We start from the raw sequence: 14881 nt of genomic DNA, 5'->3' as shown, positions 1-14881 counted from the left end.
ATGCCAGGGAAGGTCTCTAAGGGCTGCAGCATGCATTATGCCACCCTAGAGACCCCTCACTCAGCACAGCCACACTGCTTACAAGCCTGTGTGTGCTAGTGAGAACAAAATGAGTAAGTCGACATGGCACTCCCCTCAGGGTGCCATGCCAGCCTCTCACTGCCTATGCAGTATAGATAAGACACCCCTCTAGCAGGCCTTACAGCCCTAAGGCAGGGTGCACTATACCATAGGTGAGGGTACCAGTGCATGAGCACTGTGCCCCTACAGTGTCTAAGCAAAACCTTAGACATTGTAAGTGCAGGGTAGCCATAAGAGTATATGGTCTGGGAGTCTGTTTTACACGAACTCCACAGCACCATAATGGCTACACTGAAAACTGGGAAGTTTGGTATCAAACTTCTCAGCACAATAAATGCACACTGATGCCAGTGTACATTTGATTGTAAAATACACCACAGAGGGCACCTTAGAGGTGCCCCCTGAAACTTAACCAACTATCTGTGTAGGCTGACTAGTTCCAGCAGCCTGCCACACTAGAGACATGTTGCTGGCCCCATGGGGAGAGTGCCTTTGTCACTCTGAGGCCAGTAACAAAGCCTGCACTGGGTGGAGATGCTAACACCTCCCCCAGGTAGGAGCTGTGACACCTGGCGGTGAGCCTCAAAGGCTCACCCCTTTGTCACAGCCCAGCAGGGCACTCCAGCTTAGTGGAGTTGCCCGCCCCCTCCGGCCACGGCCCCCACTTTTGGCGGCAAGGCTGGAGGGAACAAAGAAAGCAACAAGGAGGAGTCACTGGCCAGTCAGGACAGCCCCTAAGGTGTCCTGAGCTGAGGTGACTCTAACTTTTAGAAATCCTCCATCTTGCAGATGGAGGATTCCCCCAATAGGGTTAGGATTGTGACCCCCTCCCCTTGGGAGGAGGCACAAAGAGGGTGCACCCACCCTCAGGGCTAGTAGCCATTGGCTACTAACCCCCCAGACCTAAACACGCCCTTAAATTTAGTATTTAAGGGCTACCCTGAACCCTAGAAAATTAGATTCCTGCAACTACAAGAAGAAGGACTGCCCAGCTGAAAACCCCTGCAGCGGAAGACCAGAAGACGACAACTGCCTTGGCTCCAGAAACTCACCGGCCTGTCTCCTGCCTTCCAAAGATCCTGCTCCAGCGACGCCTTCCAAAGGGACCAGCGACCTCGACATCCTCTGAGGACTGCCCCTGCTTCGAAAAGACAAGAAACTCCCGAGGACAGCGGACCTGCTCCAAGAAAAGCTGCAACTTTGTTTCCAGCAGCGTTAAAGAACCCTGCAAGCTCCCCGCAAGAAGCGTGAGACTTGCAACACTGCACCCGGCGACCCCGACTCGGCTGGTGGAGATCCGACGCCTCAGGAGGGACCCCAGGACTACTCTGATACTGTGAGTACCAAAACCTGTCCCCCCTGAGCCCCCACAGCGCCGCCTGCAGAGGGAATCCCGAGGCTTCCCCTGACCGCGACTCTTTGAACCTAAAGTCCCGACGCCTGGGAGAGACCCTGCACCCGCAGCCCCCAGGACCTGAAGGACCGGACTTTCACTGGAGGAGTGACCCCCAGGAGTCCCTCTCCCTTGCCCAAGTGGAGGTTTCCCCGAGGAATCCCCCCCTTGCCTGCCTGCAGCGCTGAAGAGATCCCGAGATCTCTCATAGACTAACATTACGAACCCGACGCCTGTTCCTACACTGCACCCGGCCGCCCCCGCGCTGCTGAGGGTGAAATTTCTGTGTGGACTTGTGTCCCCCCCGGTGCCCTACAAAACCCCCCTGGTCTGCCCTCCGAAGACGCGGGTACTTACCTGCAAGCAGACCGGAACCGGGGCACCCCCTTCTCTCCATTCTAGCCTATGTGTTTTGGGCACCACTTTGAACTCTGCACCTGACCGGCCCTGAGCTGCTGGTGTGGTGACTTTGGGGTTGCTCTGAACCCCCAACGGTGGGCTACCTTGGACCAAGAACTGAACCCAGTAAGTGTCTTACTTACCTGGTAAAACTAACAAAAACTTACCTCCCCCAGGAACTGTGAAAATTGCACTAAGTGTCCACTTTTAAAACAGCTATTTGTCAATAACTTGTAAAGTATACATGCAATTTTTATGATTTGAAGTTCCTAAAGTACTTACCTGCAATACCTTTCGAATGAGATATTACATGTAGAATTTGAACCTGTGGTTCTTAAAATAAACTAAGAAAAGATATTTTTCTATATAAAAACCTATTGGCGGGATTTGTCTCTGAGTGTGTGTACCTCATTTATTGTCTATGTGTAGGTACAACAAATGCTTAACACTACTCCTTGGATAAGCCTACTGCTCGACCACACTACCACAAAATAGAGCATTAGTATTATCTATTTTTACCACTATTTTACCTCTAAGGGGAACCCTTGGACTCTGTGCATGCTATTCCTTACTTTGAAATAGCACATACAGAGCCAACTTCCTACAACTGGCTTTACTGTGACTGATTGTACTTGCAGAACCCACTCCTACTTGGCGCATGGATATCCTCACAGGTGACAAAATCATGTTACATTACAATGACTGCAATCTGTTCTTTTCCAAGGAACATCTCTGCACACAAAGTAGTTTTGTTCAGTGCCAGGAACGACTGTGGCAATGTGTGCTTTTCGTGATCAAAAAATATTTTTGCTTTTTGATCAAATTTGTGACAATGGTGAGGGGCCCAGCAGGTCCCACAACAATTTACAAACACCATGTTAAAACAAGACACACAGTGACAAACCCAAAAAGACTTACCATCAATGTCAGACCTAATTGGCTTTGCCAATGCTAGTTTACATTGACTGACTGAATATTTTTTGGAAAAAACTGCAGCTAAAATTTCTCAGTTTAGCAGAACTTTTTTTCCTACTTGCATTTTGTTTGTGAACATTTTATGTTGACGCCCAAAGATCAATCTTGTTTTCAAGCTTCTGCAAATATTTGAGCATATAAGAGCATTCTGGGAGCATGATACATAGCCTCATATTTTTTAACTTTGCAAACGTGTGTACACTTTTTTACTGAAACACTGTCAGTAGTACAGTCCGAGCTTACAACATGTATTTAGAACACTCACCCTAATAATAAAGGCTTTGCAGTAAAGAACAATAAATACAAATTTGAACAGCATTTCCATATGGACACAAACATTACAGCCGCTGCAGACAATTCCTTTCCCTGCTTTGTAATGTGGTACTGTAAAGTGGCAGCCAAAGGGTGTGTGCTGCAGGGAGTTATGCTTACTTGTCCCAAGGACAAAATAAACCTGAAACCTTGTTGTCCTTGACCCGAAACTATATGCCAGGCGATAGAAATTCTGAACCCCTACCAATCGAAGAATACATTATTCAGCATGTGGTCCATGCACACAGTGAAATCAGTGCGTGCTTACCAGTGAGAAGCCAGGAAATTAGTGATTATCAAGCCAACCAATGGAAAACAATGAGTCAGCTCTAAGCCATTTGAAAGTTTTTTTTGAGTAATAAAAGACCTTGCAAGCACCAGCACACGTGCTGTCTTATGCGAGACGTAAATAAGCAGAGGCTCAAAAATCTGTATTTCACAGTAATTGAAGTCACTTCACTACTAGAACATTCCAAAAATCATCCAACAAGAGGACTGGCTGAGTCCAATTTACTTCCCTCAAACTAATAATGTCTCCCAACACTGTATTGCATTTAGATAACCACCACAAACTACCCTGCTAAGCTTTACCACAGGCTTTTGTTTAATTAGCATCTATTTAGGGAAAAGTAAATGAAACCAAATCATACTCATTGCAAGTAGAGACATCTGTTACATGTATCTTGAGAATGCAGTTTCAAAAACGTTATTGGGTTTAGACCGTATGTACGAGTATTTTTGTCAACAGGAATCCTGGACTTCCAGTTGTGCCATTATATGCTAAAGGTTGAAAAGAAAGACTGAGTAAATATGCTGGTGACCAACAAGTTTTAAACAAGCAATACAGTAATTAAAATTGTAATGTAAATATTCTTGCAATGTCAGCATGGCATCTCATTAAAAAATATATATATATAGTTGATGTGAGTTGTAGTTATGCTCATTATTTTTTGTTTGAATCAGTTTTATTGGGTATTCCCTTGATGTGTTTACAGTGATATACCTTAAGTCATAGCACAAGCATTAAAATACATGTCTGGTTACCGGAAGATAGTTAACTTAGCGTGACAAATGAAATATGATTGTGCAACAATCAATAGAAGTGGTATTTACATGCTGTATCAGTGCAATATGCTCCATGTATTAGAAATGCAGTTTGACATTACATCAGGTTTGGCACAAATACATAGTTACATAAGTTAAACCAATCTAGAATAAGCATGCTTGCATTTGTGGTGTTGTCAGCAGATTTATGGTTTTGCTCATTAAGTATTATCCTACTTCAGTATATACTTTTTGTACAGAAAGAAAATTACCAAATACATCCAACAAAGAACCCTCCGCTCAAGACTGGCACCCCGCCTTAGAACACCACCATACAAGATAAAGACTGTAGGTGGTACATCCTTCTCCGTCCAAGCAGCCTAACTATGGAATTCATTACCCCCAACTATAAGAGCCACAGATAACTTTCTTGTTTTCAGAAAACTACTCAAGAGTTGGCTCTTTCCTTCATAACCACCTTTTTCAAACAACTATGAACTGCATATGCCTATGTGGATAAATATTTTTTTTCAGAATATATGTATATTTCTATTTATTTATAGTTTCTTTGGAAAATATGTATTTCTATTTATTTATAGTTTCTTTGGAAAATATGTATTGCTACTGTCATAACAATAAAATACACACACACTCTTTTAAACCTGTCTGACTAAGTATTTTTTACCCATGATTCTAATTATGTATTGTATGTGCATATGTGTGTGTATGAATATATATATATGTGTATGTATGTGTATATGTTGTTTCTGTGCTTGGCATGTTTGTGGATCATTGCATGGCTCCTGGTTTTTGGGTTGTTATACTAGATATCTATAAATTTCTGCTCTCATTTTATCAAGCTTATCTACTCATCACTCTTATGTCATGTCTCTATCAAACTATCCTCCATTCTCACTCTGACTTATCCCAAATCCCTTCGACCATTTTCATCTCCTAAATATCTCTGCCTAAGCTCTTCCCTCCACCTCTAACTCACCAAACCTCACTCTACCTCTGTGACCTCCCACACAACCCTACTAAATTCTCCTCCATTCATCTCACCCTGCTACTATGCTCTCCCTAACCCTTCCACATACTCTTCCCCCTCCGCCCCCCTTTATTCATCCCAAGCCTTTGGATTGAGTAAATGAAGGATATACTCCCAATTAACACTTCTGGATTTCTTTTCCTCCTCCACCCCTCCATTACTCCAGTCAATCTAACTAACAAACTCTCATATCCGCGGCTCAAATTAACTCATAATAATACTAAAACTGTACTCATTATTAAATTACACTAATCCATCACTAATTCTTGTTGGGTTCCGGAGTAGCGTGCTACTCATCAAAAAGCGCTTCGACGCCTCGTCAGGGGTAGTAAGCGCTATATAAATACGATTACAATACAATACAATATCACTGATTGGCTGTTCTGTAGGATTTGCGTGGTGGCATTTCACCTTATTCAGCCATTTAAAAGTGGGATGCCATCCATCAGTAATCATTATTAGGCAATATTATAGAACATATTATGATGTGTTGTTTTAATGAGTGATGTGGTAAGGAATGCATGGAGGTGGAAATTAGATACAGTCAGGTTTTATTCTGCAGCCAGTCTTGACAACCTGCTAACTTTAACTTCCCCATAAATTGCTGCTTGGCACCAAATTGTCCAGGCTTTCAAGCCTTACTTGTTGGCCTTTCTTAATGTAAGCCCTGACTTTTTTTTTTGTGGTATTTAGTACTCTCCCCAACTTTGCCTTTTGAGCAAAGAAAGGCATTTTCGTACCCCGGCACACGGTCTTGTTCAAGATTTGGGGTCGCACCATTTTTGATCCACCCTACTAGCTGGCCAAAGAGTTGGAAGTACTTCTTAGCTATCCTCCTTGCACACTGCCCGAGAGCAGTGGTCTGGGCAATTTGATATTTGGGCCCCTCATCTTAATAGCAGGGAAGAGGTTTTTTTTTTTAGTTCCCATGCTTTACCCAAGCTTGGGGGGGGGGGGGTGTGCATGTGTTTCCACAACACTCTATCCTCCACCTTCAACACGATCAGGGGATTTATACTGTAAAAAGCTGGTATGGCTGATTAACTGTCCTGTCTGCATTTGCACACAGGGCTATGAAACAACTGTGACCTATTTTGAATGCTGTCACTTATCATGGCACAGATGAGGAGGGCCCAGGCATATGACAACTGCCCTGGTCGCATCTTCGAACAGCGCCATGGTTATCCGTCATCTGTACAGCACCCCCGCACCTTAATTTTGGCAATAGTGAAGAAGGCCTGGTACAGGTGATGGCAAATGTGAACCCAGCACCAGGGCCTTGTCTACTGCCATGAGCTACTGTTTTTTTATTTTATTTTTTTTAAAGTCCTACGCCTATTTTGTTACACCCACAGCAGAGTAGGCACCTGGAAGTGCAAACAATAACCCTGTAGCTAGGCAAGGTGTGAGGGCCCCCTAGGGCCCTTCTTATCCTTGAGCGTGTCAGGGGATACAACAAATCTACAGGAAATTCCACCTAAAAATGTAAAAACTGTATTATTTGGGCTCCCTTGTAATGCTTAAACCCCAAACAATCATCCCTGAAGGGGGTCATGCTCCAGGTCAAAATTTCTGATGGTTTACTGCAAACTGATTTTGGACACAGGGATAGTGCACCCAAAGTTAAATGCTCAGAAATCCCAAGTACAGTGGCGTTACTGCTGCCTCTGGGATAACATGTCAAATCAATCGCCATTTGTATAGCGCACCCCTGCTTCCAAGGGGGCGTTCCAGCACTCAAGCGGACAACTGACCACCAGTACATCCAGTGCAAATAAACTGGAAGGAGGTTTGCTTTTTTCAAAGAGAAAAGACTTCATATCTTTCTTAAAAACGGAGGTGGGAGCAGCTCTACACAGATTTATTGAGAGTGTAATGGCACAACTTGACTGTCAAGACTGTGAAAGGTCTTCCTTCTTGCCCTAACAAATTTTGGGACATGAAGCAGTAGAAGATGGCTTGATCAGAGTGCTCAATATTGCTTATTTTTCTGCATAATTTTTTGCCCAGAAGCTCGAAAAGATACTGTCACAGCGTTAAACATGGCCTGATTTATCACAGGTAGCCAATGAGGTTCATACAAATGGAGATATATTGCCTGCCTATATGGGACTCTCCGGACCAGCCTTGATGCTGCATTCTGCACAGTCTGAAGTCTGCGAATTAAGAAGGCCAGAAGTCAGATACAGACTATTAGCAAAGTCCAACCGAGAGGTGACCACATTTTTGCACCACTGTCTCACAAGTCTTCTAGGGGATCAGGTGCAACATTTTCCATAATGATCTATGGATTGCAAAACAAGCAGATAACAGCTGCTTGATTTGTGTGGAAAAAGACAGACTAGAGTCAAACATGATTCCTAAATTTCTCGCATGGTCTGCAGGGGTCGGTGAGGAGTCAAGTTCCTCTGACCACCTTAAGTTAGGAAGAGGAAAGCATGTATCAAAGAAAAGAACTTTGGTTTTATCAGAGTTTAGTTTTAGGGAATTGTCATTCATTAACCCTTTGACTCCAGGGGTGTGGAATGTAATAAGTTATTTACTTGTCCATGGGAATGGTTGCTTCTTAAATCTACTTGCCCTGTAAAAAAAAAAAAAAAATGCACTTGTCCCTTTGGTGTCATGTAGTGCAGCAACAAATTAGGACAGCAATCTCTTTATGCAAGAGCTCTGATAACAGCCTTCTTGATTATGCCAGGGCTACTACTATAGAGGGCTTGAATACTAGCAATTTCAATCCCTACTTGTTTTCTTATTTTGCCACCTTTCCGCAGATCTACATTCTGGGGCTGGAGGAAGCAGTAAGCAATAGCTCCAGGGCTGGAATCCCTTTAAGTCTGCAAACCTACCAAGTTGCATGTTTTAAGGATTTAACCAGCTCTTCTCTAATCTTTTCCCATAATGAGAAAGATTGGCAATTTACTCCTGCCAATGGTAGAAGTATACGTTTTTTCAGAGTTGGGAGGAAAAGGGATAGTTAACTGGTAAACGCTCAATAGATTTTCACATGAGCAAATCTACACACGGATATTTTCGGGTGCTAAAATATACTTCACAAATATTGTCTAGGAGTCCGATTTCAGTTTACTTCTGTAAGTTCTTGTGAATTCATGAAAGCCACTAAATCAAAGACATATACATATCTGCACTTTTGTGACTTTCTTTAAGAATAGGGTCCCTAAATAGGTCTAGCGTTAGAGAAAAAGAAGTTTAATAAAAACAAAATGTCTATCTATCGTCTGGCTTTACTGAGTGATCACATGTGTTCTTCCACAAGGAGCATATTGGCTCACAAAGTAGTTTTGTTCAGTGCCAGGAACTACTGTGGCAATCAGTGGTGTAACAAAACTGGAGGTGCCCCCCCGCAAAGAACATGGAGGGCCCCCTCCAGACTCACTCAGGGCAGGTGCTGTGCTGAGGGGCCCCTTCGAGGGAGGCTGTGGAGCGTTTGTTACACCACTGGTGGCAATGTGTGCTTTTTTAGACCAAACCCTTTTTCTTTTTGCCAGTGTTTGTTTCAGTGGGGAGGGCCTGGCAGCTCCCACAACAATAAAGTGTTACAAAAGCCATGTCAAAACAAGAAACGCATTGGCAAAACCAAAAGACTCACAAAAAATGTTGGCTCACAAGCCAGTTGCTTGTTTATTTTCATCCTTCCCATAAACTTGTTGAGAATGGTTACACTGATTTTTTCATTAGGAATATTTTTGGAAAATACTAGCATGCATCAACACATTTAACTAAGTGACACTTCAAAGAAGTTGCACCTAAAATGCCCTTCTTGCATTTGTTTCTGAACATTTTATTTTTGAAAGCAAAGAATCATAACTCTTGCTCACAAGCTTCTGCAAACATCTGCATATAATCAGAGCATTCTGGGAGCATTATACTTAGCCTCATATTGCTAAACTTTTCAGACGTGTGTAAATGTTTTTTTTATTATTTTTTTTTTACTGGGCTCACTGCCAGTAGTGCAGTGTGACCTTAAAACGTTTATTTACAGTGCTCACCGTAATAATAAAGGCTTTTCATTAATGAACCATAAATACACGTTTGAACAGCATTAACAAATGGACACATGGTACCTCAACTGCAGACAGTTCCATTCTCTGTAAAATGGCAGCCAAAGGGTTTGTGTTGCAGGGGGTTCTGCCTACTTGTCTCAAGGACAAAATAAACATGAAAGCTTGTTGCCCTTGACCCCAAACAATGTGTTGCAGGCAATTTAAACTGAGTCAAGGCTGAGTTCCCCTGAAAGGGGAACAGAAGCACTGTAGCATCCGCATAGGAAACAGCTTGCACACCTCAAGCTTCAATCAGGTGGGCCAAGGGGGCTAGGTAAAGATTAAAGAGGGTGTGGTTTACTCAGTGTAGAGCATTGCAGAACGTCATGTAGTATGAGCCACAGGGGCGAGGGGATATGGCGAAAACAGCTGAAGATGGACTCTCTGATCAAGAGAAGGCTTTCCTTGAATACCTACCATTTTGAATGTCTCTAAAAGGGTTGCATGAGAGACTATCGAATGCTGCCTGTAGGTCTAAAAGGATCAGCAACGCTGCGTGTCTACCATCAGGATGTTCTTTGATAAATGCAATTACATCCAATAAGGAAGTCTCAGTGTTCACCCCTTGCCTGAAGCCAGATTGAGAATCATGCAACAGGCTATTAGATGCCAGGTATATATCAAAAGGTTTGGGTGTGCCCAAATAAACCCACTATATCTGGGCATAGAGCAAACAAAAATGAATATGGTACATAGTGGAAACAGATCAAACATAATTAAATACCTCAGTAAACATTTAATCACTGGTATATAACAAAATAAATTTAAATATAATTTAAATTTACACAATTTATTCACTTAGTTGTGGTGTAATCTTCTCTCTCACCAATGGTACCAAATACAAGAACATATAAAAAAAAAAAGGCAAATGAAAATCACCAAACTATAAACACAAACATATGTAATAATTCAAATTCAAACAATTTAGCTATGTGTCTGCCTTCCTTATTTACTCTGCAGTCCACATCATAAACAACAAATGGTGCTATGCATAAATATGCATCTTGTGATTAACACCAGAGATCAGATTTCAAGTAGGCAGAGAGCTGTCTGTTAATCCATTTCTTTGATGTTTTTGCTGCTGCTGGCAAAAGAGAGATGGGTCTGAAATTGCTCAGTACGGCCGGATCGTCCATAGGTTTCTTAAACAGCTTGTTTCCATTCTGTTGGGAAGAGACCTACTTCTAGATTGATTCAGAATTCTGCTGAATACTGGGTTAACAGTATGGGCAATCAATTTTAAAATTCTAGTTGGACACGGGTAAGCTGGTGAACCTGATTTACATTTTTTGAGTTCTTCCAAACGTACACCTAAATATACGTATTTTATATATAAAATGTATTGTATTTAAAACAAGTGTACACCAAGAGATAACCCAGGGCATTTCTATATAGTCCGGGCTTAAAGTCTTAGGGCTGGTTTTGATCTAGCACCTCTGAGACCCAGTTACCACCAACAAGTAACTAGGTTAGTATCAAGTGCAATGCGAAATACTGAGAGGTCATGAAGGGAGGGGTCATAAGTTGCTAATGAATGAGTGGTAAAAATCACATAATATATCTGACATTTTTCAAAACTCTATGCAAAAGAGCCAGCACTGATCCGAGAAAAATTACAATATGTTACTTTTTTTTTTTTTTTTTAAACCACAAGTGTCAAGAAGAGTAACAAGAATGGCAAACATGGTCCAAATTGCAGGTTCTTGTAAAAGCTTTTTTCTTTTAACTCAAGACTAGGGCTACCGGTTTTATGGTATTTCTTTTTTACACTTCCGTCTATTTATTCAGATTTATTTTTTACTCATTTGTATGTATTTAGTTTTTATTTAGAGTAAACATGAAGCTAGAATGGATATTGTTCCACATTTATTTAACCAATTAAAGTATACTCACTTTTAAATTTCTAATAATGGGTTCTATAGCTTTCCAGTACAATGCAATCATCTGAAAACAGTTAAATTGTAGCACAGCTTAATCTGTAAATCTACAATATTTTATACATCATTAGGATTTTGTTTTTATTCCCCTACCTGTCAACTGCACTGCTACTGACCTGCCACCCATGAGTGACTGTAGTGAGAACTGTCAAAAGTAAGACCCATTTTCTGTATTTTCCATATTTTAAAATAAATAAAGACAGGAAAATAAATTCCTATCTGTATTTGTTTGTGAAAAGCTGAAAACGGAAAACAGGGATCCTTCTTATGATGAATTAAGGTCAAATATACACAAGCATTAAATCTAAAGGTATGTAGTCAAAACGTCCAAGCCTAAGCTCCATGCGGTCCTGCTTTTCATTTAGTCATTCTGGTTGACACAGTAGGAATTCTTAAATAGAGAAAACGTCTCAAAACTCCCCTGGCAGATGTTCTATGTGAGGTTAGGGTTAATTCCCAGCAAGCTGCTAAACTGTGCCAGCCCAAAGGGGTCCACCAAAAGGGATACTCTTTTTGAATGGCTCCAACACCAGGTTGGAATCAGCTGAGCTATAGTTATTGGATTCAGGTATTTTTATTTGCACCAAAAGTCTGGGGACTGTCAAAATCACCAGATAAGGATGAGGCTGCACAGTTCGAAGTTGCCCCTGTGTACATAGTTCAAGATAACTATAATCCCTGTCAAGAAAGCTGCTAACAAGCAAATCTTCACTCTTCCTCTGCTTGTTCAGTACTCTAGCCTCCTCTTTCTTGTAGCAGCCATTGCAGCCAGATGTTGTGTCTGGCTATGGATGTGCATCCTCTTCAATGGACAAGACGTTGGCTTGTGTGCACCTTCTTTGTATGAAACTGGAATATTTTATACACTTAGACATTCCTTCATTTTCTTCTTAAAAAGTGTACTTTGTAAGACTCTTTAGATCTACATCTGACCTCAAAAGTGAGTCTAGACTGCAAAGTCTAAATCTTTCAAGCTTTAACTAACACCATGGGCTAGAGTCTAAACATAACCTGTCTTGAGTCTATCCTCCTCTTCTCAAGAATAAGCTAAAGCCACCTCACCGCCCATAAGAAATGATGTCCAAATCTTTGTTACAACATTAGTAAGTCAAATCTAACCCTACATATCAAATTAAAACCAAAAAGGCCAATACTAAACTCCTAAACCCCAGGTCTAAGAGTAAAACTGTTAAACTTGCTATTTACTTTTAAACCACTCAGCCTATCCTAAAAAGTTCCAAGCGTGGCGTTTAAAGTCACACCCCCTAGCCCGTCTAAAATGAACCCCAAAGATTGAAATTATATCCACAATCTCAAACCCATAAGTCTAAAATCCAAATTCTATACCCTATGGCTAAACATTTAAGCCTGAACCTAATCTGTCAAGCTCTGTTTAAGGTCAGCAAGCATCTTATGTAGTTATTGTGGCCCAAAGAGAAAACAGTTAGTAAAGTTGGTTCTGTGATACTGGAGAAAGCTGGAAATAATTTTGCCTGGTCTGGAAGGGACTTTATTGCAGCTTTGACCAAAGCAATCGCCTAACAATATTTACTACCATATTTAATGGTTCTCTGGTTAAGAAAAACTTAAGGAAGAGGAAAAGTACTTAGAAAATGGTATGGAGGGATGTGTTATGAAAAATGAACTGCTTCCATTAGAAAATAGGGATGTGTGCAATTAAAAGAATGACAGGAATGCAAATGAAAGTGGATAGATAGAGCAACGCTGAAGATGGACACGGTGGTATATAGCAGCCAATATACTCCCTATTCAACTGAGAAAAAAAAAAAACTATATATATATATATATATATATATATATTTTAGCAACACAATGTAGGGTCACTGCTCTATGAAAACTGAGGTGAAGCAAAGATCTCTGGAACAGCATCTGTCTTACCCCTTCACAAAAGATGACAGATTCGGACCACATTTTTCCCAATGAACCGGCATCAGTCAATGTTTCAGGTAGTTGTGACTTATGATAAATCATCTCCATTTGGCGGTTTTGCACCCAGTGAATTGCTAATGCAAAAATGTATTTAAAGGAGTTTCAAAATAGTTAACTTGATGTTCCTGCTTTAAGGAAGTGTAATCCTTCCTGAGCCATGAAAAAAATTGCACATGGATAACTGCTATCACAGAGGACATGGTGCCCTTGTGACACATGACACAAAGTACACCTTCACGATACACAACTCCTCTACCATCTCACACTACTATTATTTCTCCCCTCATAGCATCCCATTCCCTACCAGCAACTATTGGGTCATTTTTAAACCGTGGAAAACAATGCAACAGAGCTAAGATCAAACCAATTTGCAAAAAAACATAAAAATTAATCATTGCCATTGTATTTCCTTAACATCACCCTCTTTCAGCATATTGGTAATGCTTGAGCGAACTAGAAATAAATACTTCAGTGTGAAAAACTTAACAAGTGCACAATCTACATTAGATAACAAAAGTGTACATTTCATACCTCTATAAGTTTGTCTCCTTTGACTACATCAAGATGTAAACCAGGCGGAGGTTTGCCTGCCCTAGTGGGAAAGAAAGATAGACAAGAAAAACATGAATAGTTAACACTGACCTAAAAATTAAAACCAAACAGGACACAAAAGTGAGCTCTTTCAGTTCTGTGGGAAGCCTTGCCTATATCGAGCTTTGCAAGCAATTTAGAAGACAGAATACCCCCAAAAACCAACCACTTCCATCCTGCAACAATGCCTCCCCCGCCTTCTTTTCTACACTCTTACTCCCCACAAATCATCTAAGAAACAACCTAATAAAATAGATTGGAGCACACCAAATAAACGTGTTTGTGAAGTGGACATTTCTGACTTATCCTAAAAACGCTACAAAGAATAAAGCAGTCCCCCACGACTCGGAATCTTCATCCGGGATCGATAGTGCAGAGAACAGTTCTTTCGAAGAGGTCTCTGTTCCAGAGAGGTGAACTCCCCAATAAGAGGACAACTGCCTGTCCAAGGTGCACAACATTGGGATGCAAAATTTCCATGTAAAAAACACTTTGAATTAAACAAGACTGTACTCCAGAGCACAATTAAGCTACACAAAATGCAAACTCAACATTTCTATAAGTGAAGAGTTTCTAAATCAGCAGCACTACAACTTTTTAGAGAAACATATTGAAAACTCTGGACCAAAATGTAAACCTAATGGAACTGTTAGTGTTCTAAGAGATTTCCTAAAATAAGCCAGATTGGACTGAAGTTTACACTGCAAAACGTAAACTGTTCCACAGTTTTATAGAGAACGAAATGAAATTTGTGTAGCACTATATTCTTAGAGAATGTGGACCGTAATGTTCTCTTGGGAAACTTAACATTGGAATCTAGTCTTTAGATATTCCGGAAAAGAATTGTCTGTCTGATCTCATAATACTTTTTTTGGGTTGCCCTACTCTTCTCTCCCACTGTACACCCCCCCCCTTCCCCCCCCCCCCTTTTTGTCACTTTAATTTAACTCTCCCAGCACTGTAGTTGGACTAGTGTGATATTTACCTCCTCTTCAGAACCCCGGTGTCTTCCAAGGCCATGTTACAGTTGTGTGACACACCCTTTCAAAGGTTTTAGACTGAGGAAAAAGCGTTGCAATGAAACGAA

General features: G+C 41.1%; 1 protein-coding gene and 1 non-coding gene across 3 annotated transcripts in view; both read right to left on the bottom strand.

Annotated features, from left to right (window-relative positions):
• Nucleotides 1-14881, bottom strand: part of PPP1R8 (protein phosphatase 1 regulatory subunit 8) — a 162417-nt gene that overhangs the window by 135729 nt on the left and 11807 nt on the right. Inside the window, exon 2 of one of the 2 annotated variants that reach the window (XM_069225105.1) lies at nucleotides 13735-13795. The exons of the other annotated variant lie outside the window; for it this stretch is intronic. Within the exon in view, the coding sequence (XP_069081206.1) occupies nucleotides 13735-13795 (61 nt within the window). The remainder of the gene's footprint in view (nucleotides 1-13734; nucleotides 13796-14881) is intronic. 2 annotated transcript variants of the gene reach the window in all.
• LOC138286288 (small Cajal body-specific RNA 1) lies at nucleotides 10672-10801 on the bottom strand. The gene has a single exon (XR_011201947.1). It is a non-coding gene; the product is annotated as a small Cajal body-specific RNA 1 (non-coding RNA).

Source organism: Pleurodeles waltl, chromosome 3_1 (assembly GCF_031143425.1).
Source record: "Pleurodeles waltl isolate 20211129_DDA chromosome 3_1, aPleWal1.hap1.20221129, whole genome shotgun sequence".
NCBI lineage: Eukaryota > Metazoa > Chordata > Amphibia > Caudata > Salamandridae > Pleurodeles > Pleurodeles waltl.
The sequence above is the reverse complement of the archived record's forward strand: the minus strand, read 5'-3'. Positions and strand labels throughout refer to the sequence as shown.